At 42.0% G+C, this 19,236-nt stretch overlaps 1 protein-coding gene across 1 annotated transcript in view; it reads right to left on the reverse strand.

Annotated features, from left to right (window-relative positions):
- ddb1 (damage-specific DNA binding protein 1) overlaps positions 1-19,236 on the reverse strand; it is a 143,085-nt gene that overhangs the window by 66,570 nt on the left and 57,279 nt on the right. Inside the window, exons 11-14 of the mRNA XM_084061288.1 lie at positions 14,074-14,149; positions 13,756-13,864; positions 3,676-3,854; positions 2,440-2,603 (exon numbers count right to left, since the gene is read on the reverse strand). Of these exons, the coding sequence (XP_083917414.1) occupies positions 2,440-2,603; positions 3,676-3,854; positions 13,756-13,864; positions 14,074-14,149 (528 nt within the window). The remainder of the gene's footprint in view (positions 1-2,439; positions 2,604-3,675; positions 3,855-13,755; positions 13,865-14,073; positions 14,150-19,236) is intronic.

Below are 19,236 nucleotides of genomic sequence, written 5' to 3' on the forward strand. Positions count from 1 at the left end.
ATTTCATTACATATATGTAAATAATTTCTATGTACATTTAAGTTATTTGTCATACCTGCCTTGTGCAATTTTTGATTAGGAACAGAATTAGTTTTTTATTCACATGTTCCAATGTTCAATGCAAAACACACAATTAAATCGTTAATCGCAATTATTTGAGTGCCAATTCATCGTCAACTTAGATTTGTAATGGTGACAGTCCTATCTATGAAAAAGTTGATGCTGCAACAGAATTGCAACCAACATGTAGGACCTACATGTTGACCTGCCAACCCTTCTGTTCTCACCAGGAGACTCCTGTTATTTGACCCCATCTCCTGAGGTCTCCTGTTCTTATCCTGTTTTGGGGGATTCCACCCTTTTTGTGTGGCCCCTCACTGATATAGGGCATCGCAGTTGCGGCCACTTCCGGGTTCCACTGCAAAATACTCAATGCATTTTTCCCATTGACATTTCCAAAAATATTGATATCAATTATTTTAAGCCTAGAATCAAGCTATCCAGGGTCCTGGTGAATCATGACCATAAAACGTTTGATTCTGTGAAAAAAACTTTTTGAAAATGGCAAAACAAAGGGTATTTATTAAATATAGTATATCATATAATTAAATATATATTAAAAAAAAAACACAGAAAAAAATGTTTTATGGTCATGATTCACCAGGATCCTGGATGGCTTGATTCTAGGCTTAAATTAATTGATATAAATATTTTTGGAAATGTCAATGGGAAAAATGCATTGAGTATTTTGAAGTGGAACCAGGAAGTGGGCGGGAACTGCGATGCCCTATGCAGCCACGGCCATTCATGTTAATTTGCTAGTTCCTTGAGTTTTTGATATGCAAATCAAAATGGCAGTATTTGATTGTTCTTTATGTTGGAAGGTGAGAGCTCTCTCTCTCTCTCTCTCTCTCTCTCGCTGAAGGGCTAAAAAGGCAGGCAGCAGCTGAAAACCCCTCAACAGCTGAAAAGCCCTCACTGCGTGGCTGCATGCCCCCTCTTCCATCTCTCCACGACCTCTAAGAGAGTATCAGGAGAGCCCACGGCATCCCATCCCACCCAGGTCACCACCTGCTCGACCTCTGCTGCCCCTCAGGGAGGCGCGGCTTTAGGTCCATCAAAGCTAAAAAACTAAAACAGTTAAAGACTAGAGGCTGTTACTGCACTACATTCTGCACAAACCTGATAACGCACGGAACATTTATCACAACTGACTTTCTGCATTCTACACATTTGACTGTGCAATATATTGTGTTGTTTTTAAAAAAAAAGAAGACGGCTCCCCAGAATACCACTACCATGACAACCCCTAACAAATGTCCCCCGTTGCAATGTGCGGCTTCGCGCCACATTTCAAGCTTGCAGATGTGCTATTTTTTAATGCTTTTGTGACTGTAGTATGATCAAGTAGGGCAGTGGTTCTCAACCAGTGGTCCTTGAGGGGGGTCCCAGGTGGTCCCCAGCTAAAAGGTGGAGGGTTGGTAACCGAATCGACCCTTATAGGATCTTTAATACTCTTGAGAGCGTAAAATGAAACCAAATGGACCCGTAAGGGTCCATTTGGTTTCATTTTACGCTCTCAAGAGTTAAATTATTGTTAAACATCTGCATTACCTAATTAAAGAATTGTTTTGATCAACAAATATTGTGGACAAAATCTCATCGAACGATAACAAAATATTCTAAGTTTTGGTTCTGAGAGTCTAAATCTCATCAAACGGTGGTCAGTGGCTCAAATGCATAATAATAACTAATGGACCTCGATATGAGAAGGGTTGAAAACCACTTTAAAGGGGCTACACCATGAATTTTAACTTTTTCTTCATTTTTGTGTGTTTTTGGTCTCCCCCACCTCTCTTCTGTTCCAACAAATACCCGACTTCGAGCATGCAGGCTTTCATAGGCTATCTGTGGTTTTTATGTAAATTGGTCTGAAAACAGTCCGTCAGATTTGTTCCCCCTGCCTACGTCACGTCTGGGAACAATTCCTCCCGTTTTTCAGTTCTAACCAAAAAAAAAAAATCCCCAAAAAAAAAAAGAAATTCATTTTTTTTTTTTTTTTAATTTTTTCTTATTTATTTTTTTTACTTTTTCCACACAGAACCAGGACATAACATGCATACAAACTGGCTCAATAGCGCCCCGTGCCAAACAGGACAATGTGGTATTGCAGGTGAAAGTGCTTTATAAGCCAGAGAGAAGTTAGTTGGAATGAGTATATCTGAGGCTTGATTTAGGCTCAAACCTTTTGAAAAACGTTTGAGGGACATAAACAATATGATATCAAATATTATTATTATTTTTTAAATTCATGGTGTAGCTCCTTTAACAGAGCGTTCATTTACGAAACAAGACAAAAAAGTTAGAATATGGAGATAAGAGGTTTTCTCTGCCCCCCCTGACACAGTCTATTAATAACGTGTAATTGTCCTCTCTCACCTCCTCCCAGCATCTCCTTGTGCAGGGCGGTGAAGCAGGGCAGCTTGAGCACACGGGCAGAGATATCGGTCCAAAGGCCCACGGCGCACAGCGGGGACTCGTTGCCCCCCTCGCCCAGAGGGGTGATGTCCAGACAGGCCACCTCGTGCTCCATCTCTGTAGTGCTGGGGGAGGGAGGGAGGACGGATGGATGTTTCATTTTGACAGAATTTTTTCATTTAGTTTTAGTCATAGTCTTTTGAAATAATTTAGTCGACTAAAATGTATCTTAGCACGCCGTGATAGCGTCTTAATGCCTGATTTATACTTAGTGACGGTGAGGGCCGCATGCCCATCCCTGATGTAAGCCTATGTTGCCCAATGCATAATATCCTAACAGTAAACATGCATGTTGTTTTTTAGTACATCAGTGGCTCTTTAAACTTTTAACATCTCAAGGACCATCACTTTGGTATCCATTAGGCTAGTGGTTCCAGTGGTTAATTGTGTCTACTATGACGAAAAATGTTCGCTTTTATTCACTGACGAAAACTAAGCTATGATGACTAAAACTATGACTACAATATATTGACAATGTCTTCAAATAAAAACTAGAGTAGAAATGTGTGACGGAGGGACTAGTGGAGCAGAGATCCCTGAAGAACTAAGACAAGTCGTTTTATGCTGTGAGTGTCGCACTCCAAAAATAGCAGATCTACAAGGGGATCACAACAGCGATGTGTTGTGAGCTTGTAGATCAGCTATTTATTTATTTTTTCGTCTTTTTATGCCTTTATTTAGAGCGGGATAGGGAAAGTAGGCTGACAGGAAATGGGGAAAGAGATGGGGGGGGGTGTGACACGCAGCAAAAAGGTCGTCGGGAACGGGAGTCGAACCCGCGGCACGCTGTCAGGCTGGCATTGCAGCCTATAGGGTGCCTGGACCGTCACGCTACGCTACGGCCCAGGCCTAGATCGGATATTTTGGAGAGAAAAAAAGTTTGACACGTTTTTTTTTTGTACTTTTACTTTGGTACTGAAAGTATACTTTCATGCCATTACTTTTGTACTTTTTCCTAAAGTAAAAGTTGAGTACAGGCCTTTTACTTGTTAAATATTGGAGTAGTTCCTCCACCACTGAGGACACAGAGCCATGAGCCATATGGCTCATTACTCACACAGTATAAATCAGGCTCTAGGTCTCGGCGGTGCTGTGCCACTTAAAGTGACCTTGTCCTGCCTGTCCGTCTGTCTTTACCTGATCTGTTTGAGCTCTCCGGCCAGGATCTGGAGGTAGTAGAGAGCCCGTCCTACGGCCAGGACCACCTGGGTGTGGTTGCAGGCAGCCACACTGATGTTCCTGGACTGAGGCTCCTTCCACTCGCTCACCAGAGCCTTGCTCTCCTGCAGGACCAGCCGCACCGAGCCCGACGTGATCTGACAAAGTACACAAGAGTAGTTCTCAAACTGTTTTCATGTCAAGGAGCAAAGATATCAGTTAACACATCGGGTGCCAGAGGTTTATTAAAATATTGTACGTTCAGTGCCTGCTATTCTTCCATCCACTTACGTTGATACGTTTCGTGCTGTAGAAACCCCGACGCGGAAGTGCATGTAAACAAAGCGTGTGTGCGAGACGGCGGAGGGTCCCGCCTAACGCCTGGAACAATAATATGTATAACGCGATCCGCCATTGCAGAGTGATCGCCGATCGAAAACGGCTCACTTGCACCACGTTAAAAAGAAATGGAGATATTAAGCTTTTAGTCAAGGGGTTAACATTGGAGAGGCCGACCGGAAGGATTTTTGACATGGATCCACAGCCGGCCTCTTCTTCTCAGAGACTCCTTGGATGATCCCAAAGTTTCGTTAGAGCTTAGAGTTTTTTTAAAGGACGACTTCACCACTTTTCAACATGTTTTCATATAATAGGTCCTCACTAATGCTCATGATAAAATGATTAAAAAAAAATCTACTTGGTCTGTGTCTCATAGGAGGGCTGTGGACAGTCCAGAAACCCGTCTACCAGTGACATTTTTTTTTCCAAAAAGATTTTTTTTTAAATATTCAGATTTTTATTAAGGCGAGAACAATGGGATCTATTATTGCATTGCAACTTTCCAGGAATACAAAGCCTGCAGTTTCTATTAGCTTGGATTCCCCATCGATGATGTCACTGGTAGACGGGTTTCTGAACTGTCTACAGCCCTCCTCTGAGACACAGACCAAGTAGAAAAAAATTCTATCATTTTATCATGAGCATTAGTGAGGACCTATTATATGAAGACATGTTGAAAAGTGGTGAAGTCGTCCTTTAAGATTCAGGTTGGGTTTAGGGTTATGATGAGGTATTTAGAGGTTAGGTTTTCCCTATTTTATACTTAATTTCGCGGCGATGTCTCACACCGACTAATGCCGATCTACAAGCTCACAACGGGTTGCGAGCGTGTAGATCTGCTATTTTTCAGCTATTCTCTAGCTATTTTTCGGCATTTTTCATCATTTTTCATCATTTTTCTCAAGTATAGTAATACAAACCTGTGTGTGTGCGTGTGGTAACTCTTTAGGGGAGCAGTACGTTGCTAAGCATGTGAACAAATCCCTGTGGCTACTAGCTACTAGCTGCTAGCTACCCTCCGGCTGACAAGAGTTGATCCTCTGTTATGGAGGATATAAGGATTCTATATTTGGAAGGAGGCCAACAATGGCACAGACACACAAAAAAGAAAAGATGAAAGGGCTTTTGAAGTCACAAAGGTAAAGAAGGAAAATGAACACGGCGAGATATATTCCATTAGAGCAAAACTATAGCAATAGATCCGGGAGGAGTTTCACGTATTTTATGAGAACAAAAGAAACGCAATGTAAAAGACAGAAGAAAATGTTCAAACACACCATGAACAAGCCATAACAGGAGAGGTTGTTGGGATGCAACAGCATGTAATAGAGATAATGGCCATAATTAGACATACAGCTAGAAGGGTCCAGTTTGAGGCTCTTTCGTGGCCTGGATGATGGAATCATTTCACCATCTCATTTTAAGATGTGAACCCTACTCCAGGATTAAAGCAAAAAACTATCTCACGGCTTGTTTTTTTTGCTTCAGGAGTCCTAGCGCTGTGTTTCCTAAACAATTATCACTATATGACATTAATGCTGTTCTACATAGAGCCAACCAGTTGAAGTAATTGCAGATTGGGGCTTTAAAGCACTATGTAACTTTTTTTTAATGAATAAGATGTCATTTTGTCTTATTTGTATGGAGTACGTTAATACAATATAACTTATACAATTGGGGTGGTTGTATTTTGTCTCCCTACTCTTCTATCGTGTCAAAGGTCATGTCTCACCTAGACACAGGATCTGACACAAATTTTTACCTGATGGTCAAGATTCAATTCATCCCCTGAGCAAGCAGGCAGGCTCTATTAGCTCAGTGGTAAGAATTTCAGGACTTGCACAGGAAACCAGCTTCAAATTCGGGGTAGATGAGGAAAGTTCCATGATAATGCTGCACACAGCATCTATAAAAAACAATGCTAATGCTGGACACAGCATCTATAAAAAACAATGCTAATGCTGCACACAGCATCTATAAAAAACAATGCTAATGCTGGACACAGCATCTATAAAAAACAATGCTAATGCTGCACACAGCATCTATAAAAAACAATGCTAATGCTGCACACAGCATCTATAAAAAACAATGCTAATGCTGGACACAGCATCTATAAAAAAACAATGCTAATGCTGCACACAGCATCTATAAAAAACAATGCTAATGCTGGACACAGCATCTATAAAAAACAATGATAATGCTGCACACAGCATCTATAAAAAACAATGCTAATGCTGGACACAGCATCTATAAAAAACAATGATAATGCTGCACACAGCATCTATAAAAAACAATGCTAATGCTGGACACAGCATCTATAAAAAACAATGATAATGCTGCACACAGCACCTATAAAAAACAATGATAATGCTGCACACAGCACCTATAAAAAACAATGATAATGCTGCACACAGCACCTATAAAAACTATGATAATGCTGCACACAGCACCTATAAAAACCAATGCCATTAAGTGAGTAATTGCCTCTCATCAAGAGGCTCAGAGTGAGTGTCAGAGGCGGAGATCTTTAGGGAAGGGCCGGTCAATGAAACCATATTAAAATGCCAAGCACACAGGGAGGCTTGCTCCAAAAGGAAAGGTAAATCTGGGGTCATCTGTCCGCTGAATGAACCCAATAAGACCTGAGGCCGATTCTACAAAATAATGCCTTCTAAATCAGCAGTTCTCAAACTTTTGTCATGCCAACTTCTGCCAAGGACCCCCAAAATGATATGAATTTGGCCGCGGACCCTCATCTGAAAATGTTTTGTGCCAGGGACCCCCCAGAAGAGAATCTTCTTTTGATTTTCCAAAATGTTCGAACACTTTTTCAAAATTCAAAGAAGTCAAAAAATAGCATATCAGATGTACAAGCTTGCAGCAGTCGCAGTGGCCCACTGTGAGCTTGTATGTCTACTATTTTTGAGAACCACTGTTCTAAATCCTAAGAGTTTACTGAAAATCGTATGTTGCTATATATAGCTAACATCTAAGATGACCAGGTTTTAAAGTTTAAAGGAGAGGATAGGGATGCAGAAAGGCGTGCAGCTGGGTATAAACACATCATGTTTACAAGCTCCATGTAGCAGAATGCTACATGAAGGCATCCCTATTTTGGGCATGTCATTATTCTTTTAGCTACAGTGACGTTACCCCATGCTAAAGTAGTGTGAATAGGGGAAGGGAATCAGAGTCACTTGAATGTGTTGTGTGTGCAAACAAAAGGTACTTCTCGAGTGGATCTGGATCCGTTCCGTGGCTCGGACGCTTCGGACGTCATCCGCCTTCATTTTTCATAAGATGGTGGTTAGTTGCGCTAGAATACGTAATCATCGTTTTGCACCGGGACAGAGAATATCTCGCCGTGTACGATCTGTCTCACAAAACTCTCTTTGTAGGTTTACATTTTGTACTAATACTGTGAATTCTCTGTAGGCTTTTTAGCTTTTCTTATGTTGCTTAAGTTGTATCACTTTTGGAGATATTTTAGTTATTTGCTGTGTATCATGGATGTGCTATTGTTGTTTGTTTTGTAGTGTATGTTTAGCAAACACGTGTAATTTTATTCTGCCTCTTGGACAATTCACACTTGTCGCACACATGTGTTTTTACTGGTTAAATTAAAAAAAAGCATATTTGGGGGCATGTGTGTCTCCAAAAATATACAAAGCTTTTCAATTATGTAAAAAGATATCCAAGTAGAAACAAAAACGAGCACACTCAGTCCATTCAAATAGAGTTGACCGGGTGCACGGCTTAAGAAGACTCACAATGGAAAAAGAACAGCCTGCACTCCAAAGTACTTCTGGTACTTTTTAAATAATAATAAGGCACGGACATACACGTGTACTGTATGTCTTATTATTAATGAGAAAGTACCAAAAGGACTTCGGAGGGAGTGCTGGCTGTTCTTTTAACATAGTTAAAAAAAAGAGAAGAAAATAGCCTATCTACAAGCTCACAACGCATCACGATACAACACGTTGTGAGCTTGTAGATTGGCTATATTCGCGGCACACACCGTCGTACCACTAAGAATAAAATAGGCTTTAAATGGTTAATATCATAATGGTCAGACAAGGACTCAAGCAACACAAATGTTTGTCCTAGTGCAGCTCAGAAACATTGGCAGCACCTAAGATCAGTCACGTTTTTAATTATGGTCTAACAGCTATGGCCTTTTTGGTTTAAGGTCCAATGCTGACAATTCCTGACTGATGGATTCCATTCTTTAACTAGAAAAAGGTCAAGTATGTTATTGTGGGCCAGCAATGTTCCGAATTTGCCAATCAGGATGGAATATGAAAAATGACGGCTCCGTCTTGATCACTGGACTAGACATATTGCGTATCGATCTGCGTGATGTTTGGACAACATTTGTAGGAGTAATATGAAAAAAATGTTTAGCAAAAATCTGACATGGAAAATTTGAGGCATTTTCTTCAAAACGGAGCACTCCTGCTAACTTTGGAAGCCAATCTCAGCCAATCAGGATGGAATATGAAAAATCTGAAAGAACAGAATGTTTCGTTTAATGACTACAGATATAATGTGTACCGATTTGCGTGATGTTTGGACAAAATCTGTAGGAGTACCGTCAACAAATGTATTTAGCAAATATCGGCCTCCTAGTGGCGCTATAACAGGCCCATGTGAAAGATTTGGGGCAGAGGTTCTGCTCTGGCATCCAGGGAGTGTGTGTGCACAGTTTTGCTGCGATTAAGCCAACAGTGCCGGAGATTAGCTGCTCGCAGACGGACAGACAGACAGGGTGCAAAACATAGTCTCTGCCACGCCTTCGGCCTGACAAAAAGGAGACTTTTTCTGAAAAAATTATATCAATGCTCAAATGCATTGATATGAGGTTCAAATGCTCTCAGGCAGCATGCCATCTGTGCCATCACTAGTTGTTGATGTGTAACTGACTGATTTGTATACTTTTGTCTGTACTTTTGTCTAATAAAAGTATATTTTCCTAAATCTGGAGACGATTCATATTTAACTATACAGATTATTACTGTGCACTGTACTATATAAGATATAAGACTTTGTGTTTGAGCATGAATATGCATTTTTAGAACTCCAACTTTTAAACATCTGGCTAGGGGAAACACTGACATCTATCGAGACAAATATAGGCTACCCACATTTAAAAACAATTATGCTTCCGTCATACACACCACTGCCACGTTCAATTATGTATCAGACAGACGCAGTCTTATTAAGAAAAGAAAATGAATAATGAATACTGCAAGCAAATGGAATCTTTAATTGGGGCAGCAGTAGCTCATGTCCCCCAACAGGAAGGTTCCCAGTTCGATCCCGGGCTGCCCCAGAGTTAGTGCCGAAGTGTCCTTGAGCAAGACGCTGAACCCCTAATTGCTCCCGATGAGCAGATTGGTTTTGCCTTGCATGGTTTCCTCCTCCATCGGTGTGTGTGTGTGAATGGGTGAATGTAATGCACGATCATTGTAAAGCGCTGATTTATTCTCCACTGTTGGCATTACATGAAAACATCAAAGTTAAAACCTGGTGTCCTTTTCCAGGTAAAGGTATCAACCACTTTCAACCTGGTGTCCCTATTCTGGGCATGTCACTATGGGTGAAAATGAGCACGCACACATGTGAGCTTGTGGATCGTCTACTTTCGCTGTTTGTCGTACAGCGAAGTATATCAGGCTTAAGGTCCTTACACACCGGGGCGTTTTTTTGGTGCGAATAATGCGTTTTTTTTAAAAAACGTATAAAGTCAATGGCTCCGTACATGGAGCGAAAAAGCGAAGCGAAAAAGCGTCTTTTAATTATTCGGAACGAGTCCGAATTTTGCGTATATTGGCTATATTCGCCGGTATGTAAGGACCTTTAGAAGCATGAACCCAAGCATCCCTATTCTGGGCATACGTATCATAACATAATACGAACATCCTGGGAAAGTAGCAGATTGTAAGCCAAGAGATTTGGTGGAGGGGGAAAAAAGGATGGCACCATAGACCTGGGATACCCTGGTCGACTTAAAGGAGAATTCCGGTCATTTTAAGTGTTATGTTTGATGTGTGTCAAATCACTTACCAACGTAGAAATGAAAATCGCGTTACTCCACAGATCCCCCTATCAACCCCCACCGTTGGCACTAGAGGAGGATCGTGGATAGCCCAAATTCGCCTATTTTAACAAATGTAAAGTCTGTTTTTTTCTCCTAGTACTCATTGTGGAGTCCCATGATAACGTAACAGGCGCTAAAACTCCCGACAAGCTAACGGCTAATAACAGAACGAGCTAACGCTGGGGCTGCTTATCTCTCTGCATGGCAGCCCCAGGTTGCCAGGTCGGGAGAGAAACCAGCAACCAGCATTAGCTCGTTCTGTTATTAGCCGTTAGCTTGTCGGGAGTTTTAGCGCCTGTTACATTATCATGGGACTCAACAATGAGTACTAGAAGCAAAAAAACAGACTTTGCATTTGTTAAAATAGGCGAATTTGGGCTATCCACGATCCTCCTCTAGTGCCAACGGTGGGGGTTGATAGGGGGATCTGTGGAGTAACGCGAGTTTCATTTCTACGTTGGTAAGTGATTTGACACACATCAAACATAACACTTAAAATGACCGGAATTCTCCTTTAAGTACAGAGTGTTTAACACATCCACCGCCAAGGGCTAATCTCATAATGTACTCACCACTGCCAAGGTTTTATTGTTGTTTTTTGTTTTTTTCAAGTCGCCATAGGCCCCGTTAAAATCCTTTAGATTGCGCGATCCACTGTTTGTAAACAACCTCCACATGTTGCTTCGTCTTTTAGTCCAGACCGCGAGTCAAACGGAGCCGCCATGTTTGAGTTCTGACCGTTTATGTTAACATGGGAAATGCGAGGAGGAAAAACTACACTGACTAAAAGGTTTTAGTGGTTTCACTTAGAATGAAGGCCGACGGGAAACAAAAAACGGGATATTACTTCCGGGTCACTTCCGGTGGTGTTACACTGAAAATGGTCCCCCTAGAAAATTGAAAAAAAAAAAAAAAAAAAAAACGAAAAAAAGGAAAAAACACCCGCACCGTAGGACTACGGTTTCGGCGCTTAACAGTTGGATTTAACGGACCGTAGGACTACGTTCTTGGCGGTTAATGTGTTAATAAGTGGTTACAAGGTTAAGATAAAGCCACCAACATAGGTACAGCAGATTTCTGCTGGAAAAAAAACACTTGGTCATGTACAGTACCTTGCATTTTTAAAGTGTTTTTAAGTATGCATGGTCATGTGTTTGGAAAAAACACCACTGATAAAGAAAGGGTTAAGGACGACATCACCCATTTTCATCCTCACGATAATATGGCAAAATATTTGTCTACTCGGACTGTGTCTCAAACAAGGGCTGTGGACAGTTCAGAAACCCGCCTACCAGTGACATCATCGATGGGGAATCCAAGCTAATAGAAACTGCAGGCTTTCTATTCCTGGAAAGTTAGCGTGCTATCATGGAAGCCATTGTTCTCGCGTTAATACAAATATAAATTAAAGTGTCCACAGCCCTCCTATGAGACACAGACAGAGTAGAAAAGAATTAGGATTTTTTTTTTATCAGGAGCATTAGTGAGGACCTATTATATGAAGATAGCTTGAAAATGGTTGAAGTCGGCCTTTAACCTTTTGAAAACAACTTTCTCCCACCAGTATCCCACACACACACACATTCACAGGTGCGGCAGAACCAGAGAGAAATACAGATGCCGTACATAATTGTCCTTATAGGCTAGGCTCAGGTCAAACGAACTCGATAAAGCATCTCCTATTGGCAAGAATCACCGTAACGACTTTTCTCCTATGCATAATAAAGTTATGCAGAGATAAAAGTTTATCTAGATAGGCAGGCAGCGCTCGCACTAGACGAGACAGTTCAGTACATACGCGCCTGCTTCTAAAATGCCAGCAGGCAGATCAATTATAACTTAATGGATTCAAACACACATCGAGCTCTCGCTCGACTGTTGGAAAATGAGGGATTCCTACCAAAAAAAAAAACACGAGTCTTTGGGTTCGTTGGGTTACAAGCTAAGCTGTGACTAATCTGCGATTACTACGCTGCATTTCATTTTAATTGCTGATGGTTATCAAAGTGTACATAGAAATAATATTTACGACACAATCTATATAGACTTTCTCACGTCTGTCTTCTGCCCTTTCTATGTGTTTAAATCACGTTTGAAAACTCACTTGTACTCCTTGGCCTTCGAAAGTTCTGACTGAGAGTTGCCGTTTCCACTAAGGCATTGTGTCTACATGTTGTCCTGTTTATTGTGTATTGTTTTGCTCTTGTATATTTTAGTATTTTTCTGTTACTGAGTGTACAGCGCTTTGGTTCAACGCTGTTGTTTTAAATGTGCTCTATAAATGAAGTGGATTGGATTCCAACAAAATACATTAGGTCAACCTCCAAGGTCAACCTAATGGTCTAAATCAGGTCTTCAATGTTTTCCAGGCCAAGGACCCCTTAGCTTTGAGACAGATCAAGCAGAGACCCCTATCGTGATACAACCCTGTACCCTAGTGCCAATGAACTGTATTGTTCTACTATGCAAGGGATAATGCATGGGGAGGTAGTCATTATTGAAATTTAAAGCCCGACAGGGCGATTAACCACCGAGGCGCAGCCGAGGTGGTTAATCGCCCTGAAGGGCTTTAAATTTCAATAATGACTACCTCCCCATGCATTATCCCGCTTATTACACGGCTACTTAATAAATACATAAATACATTTACCCAAAAGTAACAACAAAACGAAGTATTTCCTTGCTTACGGCAATGAAAGTATTCCATAAGTATTGGGCTGGGCGGACAAGTTCGCATCGCAAAAACAAATGACGAAATGGAAAAAAACTCGCCCCAAAACACACTCGCCCCCCATTCTATTTACTGCCGATTTGCCTGTAATACCGCCGGATTTGCCCCGGGGCGACTGTGTTTTGGGGCGAGCGTTTTGGTATTCCCCCGCTGCCACGATAAACAAGGAAGCGCAGTGGATCAAATAGAATGACTTCTCGGTTATTGCATCGTCTATTTCTCACTTCAAATGTTTTCAAAAACATTCTTGAGAGCAACGTTTAGTTGTAAATGACATTGTTTGTTTGTTTACATGGCTGTCATGTTGGATAAAGCATATAACCAAGCAGCACAGGTTGATATGAGCAGGTGTTCTGAGTCTCTGATTACACAGCGGTCCGTTATAGAGCTCATCGGTCATTATCCAGAAATAATGACCGATGACTGACCAATCAGAATCGAGCATTCAACCAAGCCGTGTAATAAAGATACATAGTATCTTGTGTGTCTGTGTGTATAAGATGTCTATGTATAGGAATGTGTTCATGTTGCTACTGTACATTGTTCTGTGTGATGGTTCCGTCTGTTGGCTACGATGACATTAGTCCCTGTGTGGACTGAAACATTTGCCGTGCTTTATTCTGTCCTACTCTGGACAGTACAGCTCCGGAGACCAAGACCTATAGTCTCTTTCTGTGTGCGAGTCCTTCTCTGCTCTAATGTAACTATTTGCCTGGACTGACGCACCAGTGAGTCAGACAAATAAAGGACAGTTCCCCAAAGGCACAGCTCAATCTTTGTTCACCTTTGCATGTTTAACAAAATATTGCATTTGACATCCTCACATGGACACTAATACAAGAGAGAGAGAGTGTGTGTGTGTGTGTGTGTGTGTGTGTGTGTGTACCTGGATAAGCTGCTGGTGGGCCACGTTGCCACAGTAGAAGGTCTGCTGGTTGTCCACAAAGCCTGGTAGCTCCGTCTCCTCCACCTCCTCACCGCTCAGCATCAGCACTCTGGCATAGAAAACAGTGTTTAAAACCAGGCTGCAGCACCACACACACACACACACACACACACACACACACACACACACACACACACACACACACACACACACACACACACACACACACACACACACACACACACACACACACACACACACACACACACACACACACACACACACACACAGAGAGAGAGCAAGCAGTGACCATCTCACCTGGTTTGTCCAACGAACGACAGCACCAGCATGTCGTCTGTGTCTCTGCCGGCCTCCGAGCGCAGCGGCCACAAACCTGAACACAAGATGAAGGGGTTAAAGCCTGACCCCATGGCAGAGTATTGGGTCTAATGCTGATCCACATGTTGTAGTCCTAGACTTTGGTGAAAAAGTGCAAAACGTTGAAATCAATGTGAAAACCCTAGATGTTATTAGTTGAACTTGATTTCAACTAAACCCATTAAGACCTGAAGCCGATTCTACATGTCTCCTAAATCCCAACAGTATTCTGAAAAAAAAGTATGTTTCTATATCAGTGGTGCTCAATCTTTTTCATGTCAAGGACCCCCAAAATGATATGTATTTGGCCACGGACCCCCATCTCAAAATATGTTGTTCCAGGGACCCCCCCAGAAGCAAAGATTTGAGTTAAAAATATCCGCTTTAAAAATATATATATATTCAAAGATTTGCACACATTTTCACGATTTTTCAAAAATAGCAGATCTACAAGCTCGTAGCGCGGCACTTGGTGCCACGCTATGAGCTTGTATATCTGCTATTTTTTGAATAGCCAAAGTGTAAAATAATGCTTTTTAGGTGTACGGAACCTGTGTGTGTGGGTGTGTTTCTTTCTGTCTGTCTGTCTTACGCATAACTCGGGCATCAACCATTTGCACTAATCTACTTCAGACTTGCCGTGTGTATTGTATTGTACTGATGCTGGAAGCATCATCAGGGACATTCACCACCCCAGCCACGGCCAGGGAAAACGATACGGGAGCAACACCACCAGGCTCTCTGAACAGTTTTTACCTAGCAGCAATTAGACTGCTGAACAAGAGCAAAAAGTCTGGAGACGCTGGACAGACTGATCTGAAATGTGTTTTAAAAGGGACTCCATTTCTATATACGTACATTCATGACTCTTATTTACTATGCACTTTAGTTACATTAATTGTATTATAAAGATTATTCATATACTATGCACTTTATGCCTCTCCCTCTCTCATTTAATTATCCATCTTTTAACTGCAATGATGAGCCTGCACAACTAACAATTTCACCCATCTTACGTGTGATGTGATGTGACAATAAAGATTGATTCTGAATTGCAGAGGACCCCAAGGCTCTGTTGTGTTGAGTGGGGATTGGGTCAGATCGGCGGCTGTCCAGAACCAAAAAAAATCCAGATCTCTGTTATCTGTCTCTCTTTTAATCATATTTTTATGCCTGTACATGCAGATCGGATCCTGATGTCAACAATATGACATCATAGACTGGACTCCTAGTACTAAACTAAGCGCTCTGACAACAGGTCAAAGGGCACAACAGGTATTGCTATTGCATAATCGGAGGGGCATGCATTCCCAACAGGGAATCGGCAGGGTACAGTAGTTCTCAAACCTTTTCAAGTCAAGGACCCCCGAATTGATATATATTTGGTTGCGGACCCCCATCTGAAACTGTGTTGTGCCAGGTACACCCAGAGGAGAAGATTTGTGTTAAAAAAAAAATGTTCAAACGAAGTCAAGTGACGTGCTGTGAGCTTGTATATCTGCTATTTTTAAATAGCCAAGGTAGCCAAGTTTAGCTGTGGACCCCCTGGAACCCCTCCAAGGACCCCTGCGGGTTCCCGCACCCCACTTGGAGAAACCACTGCCCTAGAATATTAAACTTTAATTTTATACAATGAACAAGCAAAACGAAAAGTAAATACAAAATGCATGTAAACGGAACTTCATTTTATTTAACCACTTAATCCATTAAGACCTGAGGCAATTCTAAAAATGTTTTCTAAATCCTAACAGTTTTTTGAAAAAAAAAATCTGAAAAATATTTTTTCCAGATTTTTCAAAAATATCAGATCTACAAGCTCATAGCGCGGCACTCGGTGCCGCGCTATGAGCTTATATATCTGATATTTTTGAATAGCCAAAGAAATCTAAAGTGACACGTTCCAGGTCTTAATGGGTTAAATGGAAAGTGCAACGACCAGAACCCAAATTATTTGTATTGCCAGATACAGTATGCTTGCTCATACAGTAAGAGGAATTTGTCTCAGTAAGGTTGGAGCAAAGTATAGAGTCATTAAAATGATTTACAACTATTGTCATGGTTGGGCTAAGATATGGCCTTGTCATTCCGCGGCCTTTGTTGACCCCGCGGCAGCTGGGTGACCTTGCCAAGCAACGCGCTCTTCTGGAGAAGAGGAACAAGCGCGGGGGGCGTCAACGTAGGCGTTGGAACGCCAATCAACTCACTGTTGCTGTGGACACTAACTCTGCTCCTTGATGCCAGCCGTCACACCACGGCCACAACTTCCTCTTTCTCAATGACTTGCTAAAAACTGTACTTTTTGCTCACATGACCTAAATGGCCATGGCAACAGCTGAAATGTTTTAACTGGTAGAAGGAAAAACCATATTAGGTTTTTCCTATTGAAATAATCTAACCAGCACCATATAAGGTTTAGCTACTGAAATGATCTAACCCGGAGGGAGGCGATCCCATATTTGGTGTGTCGGATGGAGCCAAAATTGTATAAATACTGCTGTATATCTCTGTTCTGGGGGGGTTGGGTAGAGAAGCTTGTGTGAGGTGTCACTTGTTTGTGCCTTTTACTGGGCGACGGACATAGCCTTGCGCGGAACTTCTCCCATTTGTAGCTCTCTCTGATTAGTTCCTTTTGGCGGCCACACTGCAACGAGGTTGCGGGGAGCGATAGTGAATTCTGCTGTATTCGACTGGGACCTTGGCATTGCCCATAATCTGGTTGAATAAACAGAGAATTTTGTCAGCTCCTAGCATTACCGATTGCTTGGACGCCTAATCTTAGGTAGCCTTTAGTTCGCAGGAATTGAGGAATATTATCCCGATTTAACATTCAAACAAGAATTCATGGCATTGCCCGTATCTTGGTTGAATTAAGTTGAATATGGGGATATTTTTCTGCCTGTGCCAGGCACCTTAGATTTAGGAAATGAGGAGATAGAGCTTAGGGGTCTGTTGTCTGTCTTATCAGAAATTCTGCCTTTTCATACATATATTTGTATTTTTGCTAAAAGCCTGTATTAGCTTGAGTGTTAAATAAAAACCCTTTTCTATGAGAGAAGTTTTAAGAGGATTTCTTCATACGAGCCGTTTGATCTTATCAGCGGACACTTGGGTGAGTGAGAAAATATGCAACAGAGGTTACTATAAATAGAAATAGGCATTTTAGAGTGTGTTCTCAGTGCAGAGAGGTTAATAGTTTCACAGCTACATTTGGTCTGAAGACTTCTCGGCGCGGGGCACGCGCTATCTGGGGTGCAACGGCACTGCCACTGCTACACTTATTGGGTTTAAATTCATAGGGTTTATAGGTTTTGCTGAAACTATCGAGGGTAGTTGAAATTAGGAGTGTTTTAATTTCTTCTATTTTCGTCAGGCCATTACATGGCGCCCGAACAGGGACATGAGATTGACTGCTCATGTTAAACTGAACGCTGGACTTATATTAATAGACATCAGAGAGACCGCTGATGTTAAAAGTTAATTTTGTCCAAAATAGTAGTGTACACTAATACTTGGAGTTAGACATTTGGAGAGACCGCCAAATGCCATAACTATTAAGACTCTGAATGAGTCTAGTTGAACCAGTGATTCCAGTTCAAAATTATTTTCCGTGAAATTTTTTAGATGTAGAACGCCCACACGTTTCACATCTTTGAGTTAAATTTTCACAACTTCTCCCGTGAGGCCTTCCTATACTCACGTAAAAATTGTTTCCTGATCCGCGAGAGATCTCTCTATATTTGTAATGTAACGCAGAATGAGATCTACAAAACGCTCGTAAAAGCGGGGCAAAAAGCTATTGCCAGTTTTAAACCGTGAAGGACGAGAATAGAGAAACCGGATTCAAATAGGATAGAAACCTGTTTAAAATTATTGTCGCCAAAGATAGATATTTGATTATAATTTAAAACAAATTTGAATTATTATCTTATCCCATAAAACATTTTTGATCAAAAGGTTTTGTTTTGCAAAATTCTAATTACAATAAGTTTGGATTTTACAAATAAGAATAAATCTACCATAATTCTGTTTGCTTATATTTGGATAAAAAATAAGTTGCCCATCATAAATGGCTGATCTTGTCCCAGACCCGGATGACTCCTTTAGTGGAGTTTCTGAGGGCGCCCAGTCAGTTTTTCAAGGTCACGAGGGCTTCGAGGAAGACGCCGTGATTGTTGAGGACCTTGCTGAGGCAGAGGTTGACGAGAACTGGCCAGGCGGTCATATTCACAATGACCCGCCGGCATATGATGAGGTACCCCCCGAAATTATGGATGAAGATCCTTGTCCGGTCCGCCCCAAGGAGGAACCCACTCGTGCGCATGATAGGCGGGCAAATGACGGCAGTGGCTCTTATGAACAGCTCTTTCGACCTGTCCAGCCCGCCCCATGCTCTGCCCCGGTGGAACGCCATGACCGCATAGCTAGGATTGAGCAGGAACGGCAGGTCCACCGGATGCGCGCTGAGGCCCAACGGGTTCACAATGAAAATAGGTCCCACTGTTATGAGCTGAGCAGGCACCGTGATCCAATAATTGTAGCGCTTCCGCCTAAGGGCCTGGGTTCCCAAAAGGATATTTATGTTCCGGGGACCAGATTAGTTGGTCTCCAGGGACGAGTAGAGGCTGTTCCTGGACCTCTGATCACGTGCCATGGTGCAGACCTTCGGGAATGCCCTGCACATGAGGCGGAGGTACGGAGACACGGCGGTCCCAGTCTTATCCAAGCCCGTAGAAAAGCCATGAGGGGCAGAGTTCTGTGTGATGGACAACGGTTAGAGACCATACCAGGTGATCTCACCGATTTTTCACGTATTGTGCATCTGTGCTTGTCCTCCAGAACTATGTCTGACACTGACCCACCGATATCTGAGTTGGCTGAAAGACTTAAGACAGCTGTGAAACGTGAAGCTTTAAGTTTGACTTCAAATGGGGAACAAACTTTGGTGCTAAGGGCGCGTTTCCAAAATCAGCGCTATCAGGGGTTGTCCCTCAAATACATGCTCAAGGCAGTTGCATTAGCGCTGCATGACATGCCTAATTTGGGAGAAGACACCAATCTGATTGTACTGGTTGATAAGGGCAGGGCGGAGGACCAGCTCCTAAG

This window comes from Gymnoscopelus microlampas (genome assembly GCF_963454915.1).
Source record: "Gymnoscopelus microlampas genome assembly, chromosome: 1".
Taxonomy (NCBI): Eukaryota; Metazoa; Chordata; class Actinopteri; order Myctophiformes; family Myctophidae; genus Gymnoscopelus; species Gymnoscopelus microlampas.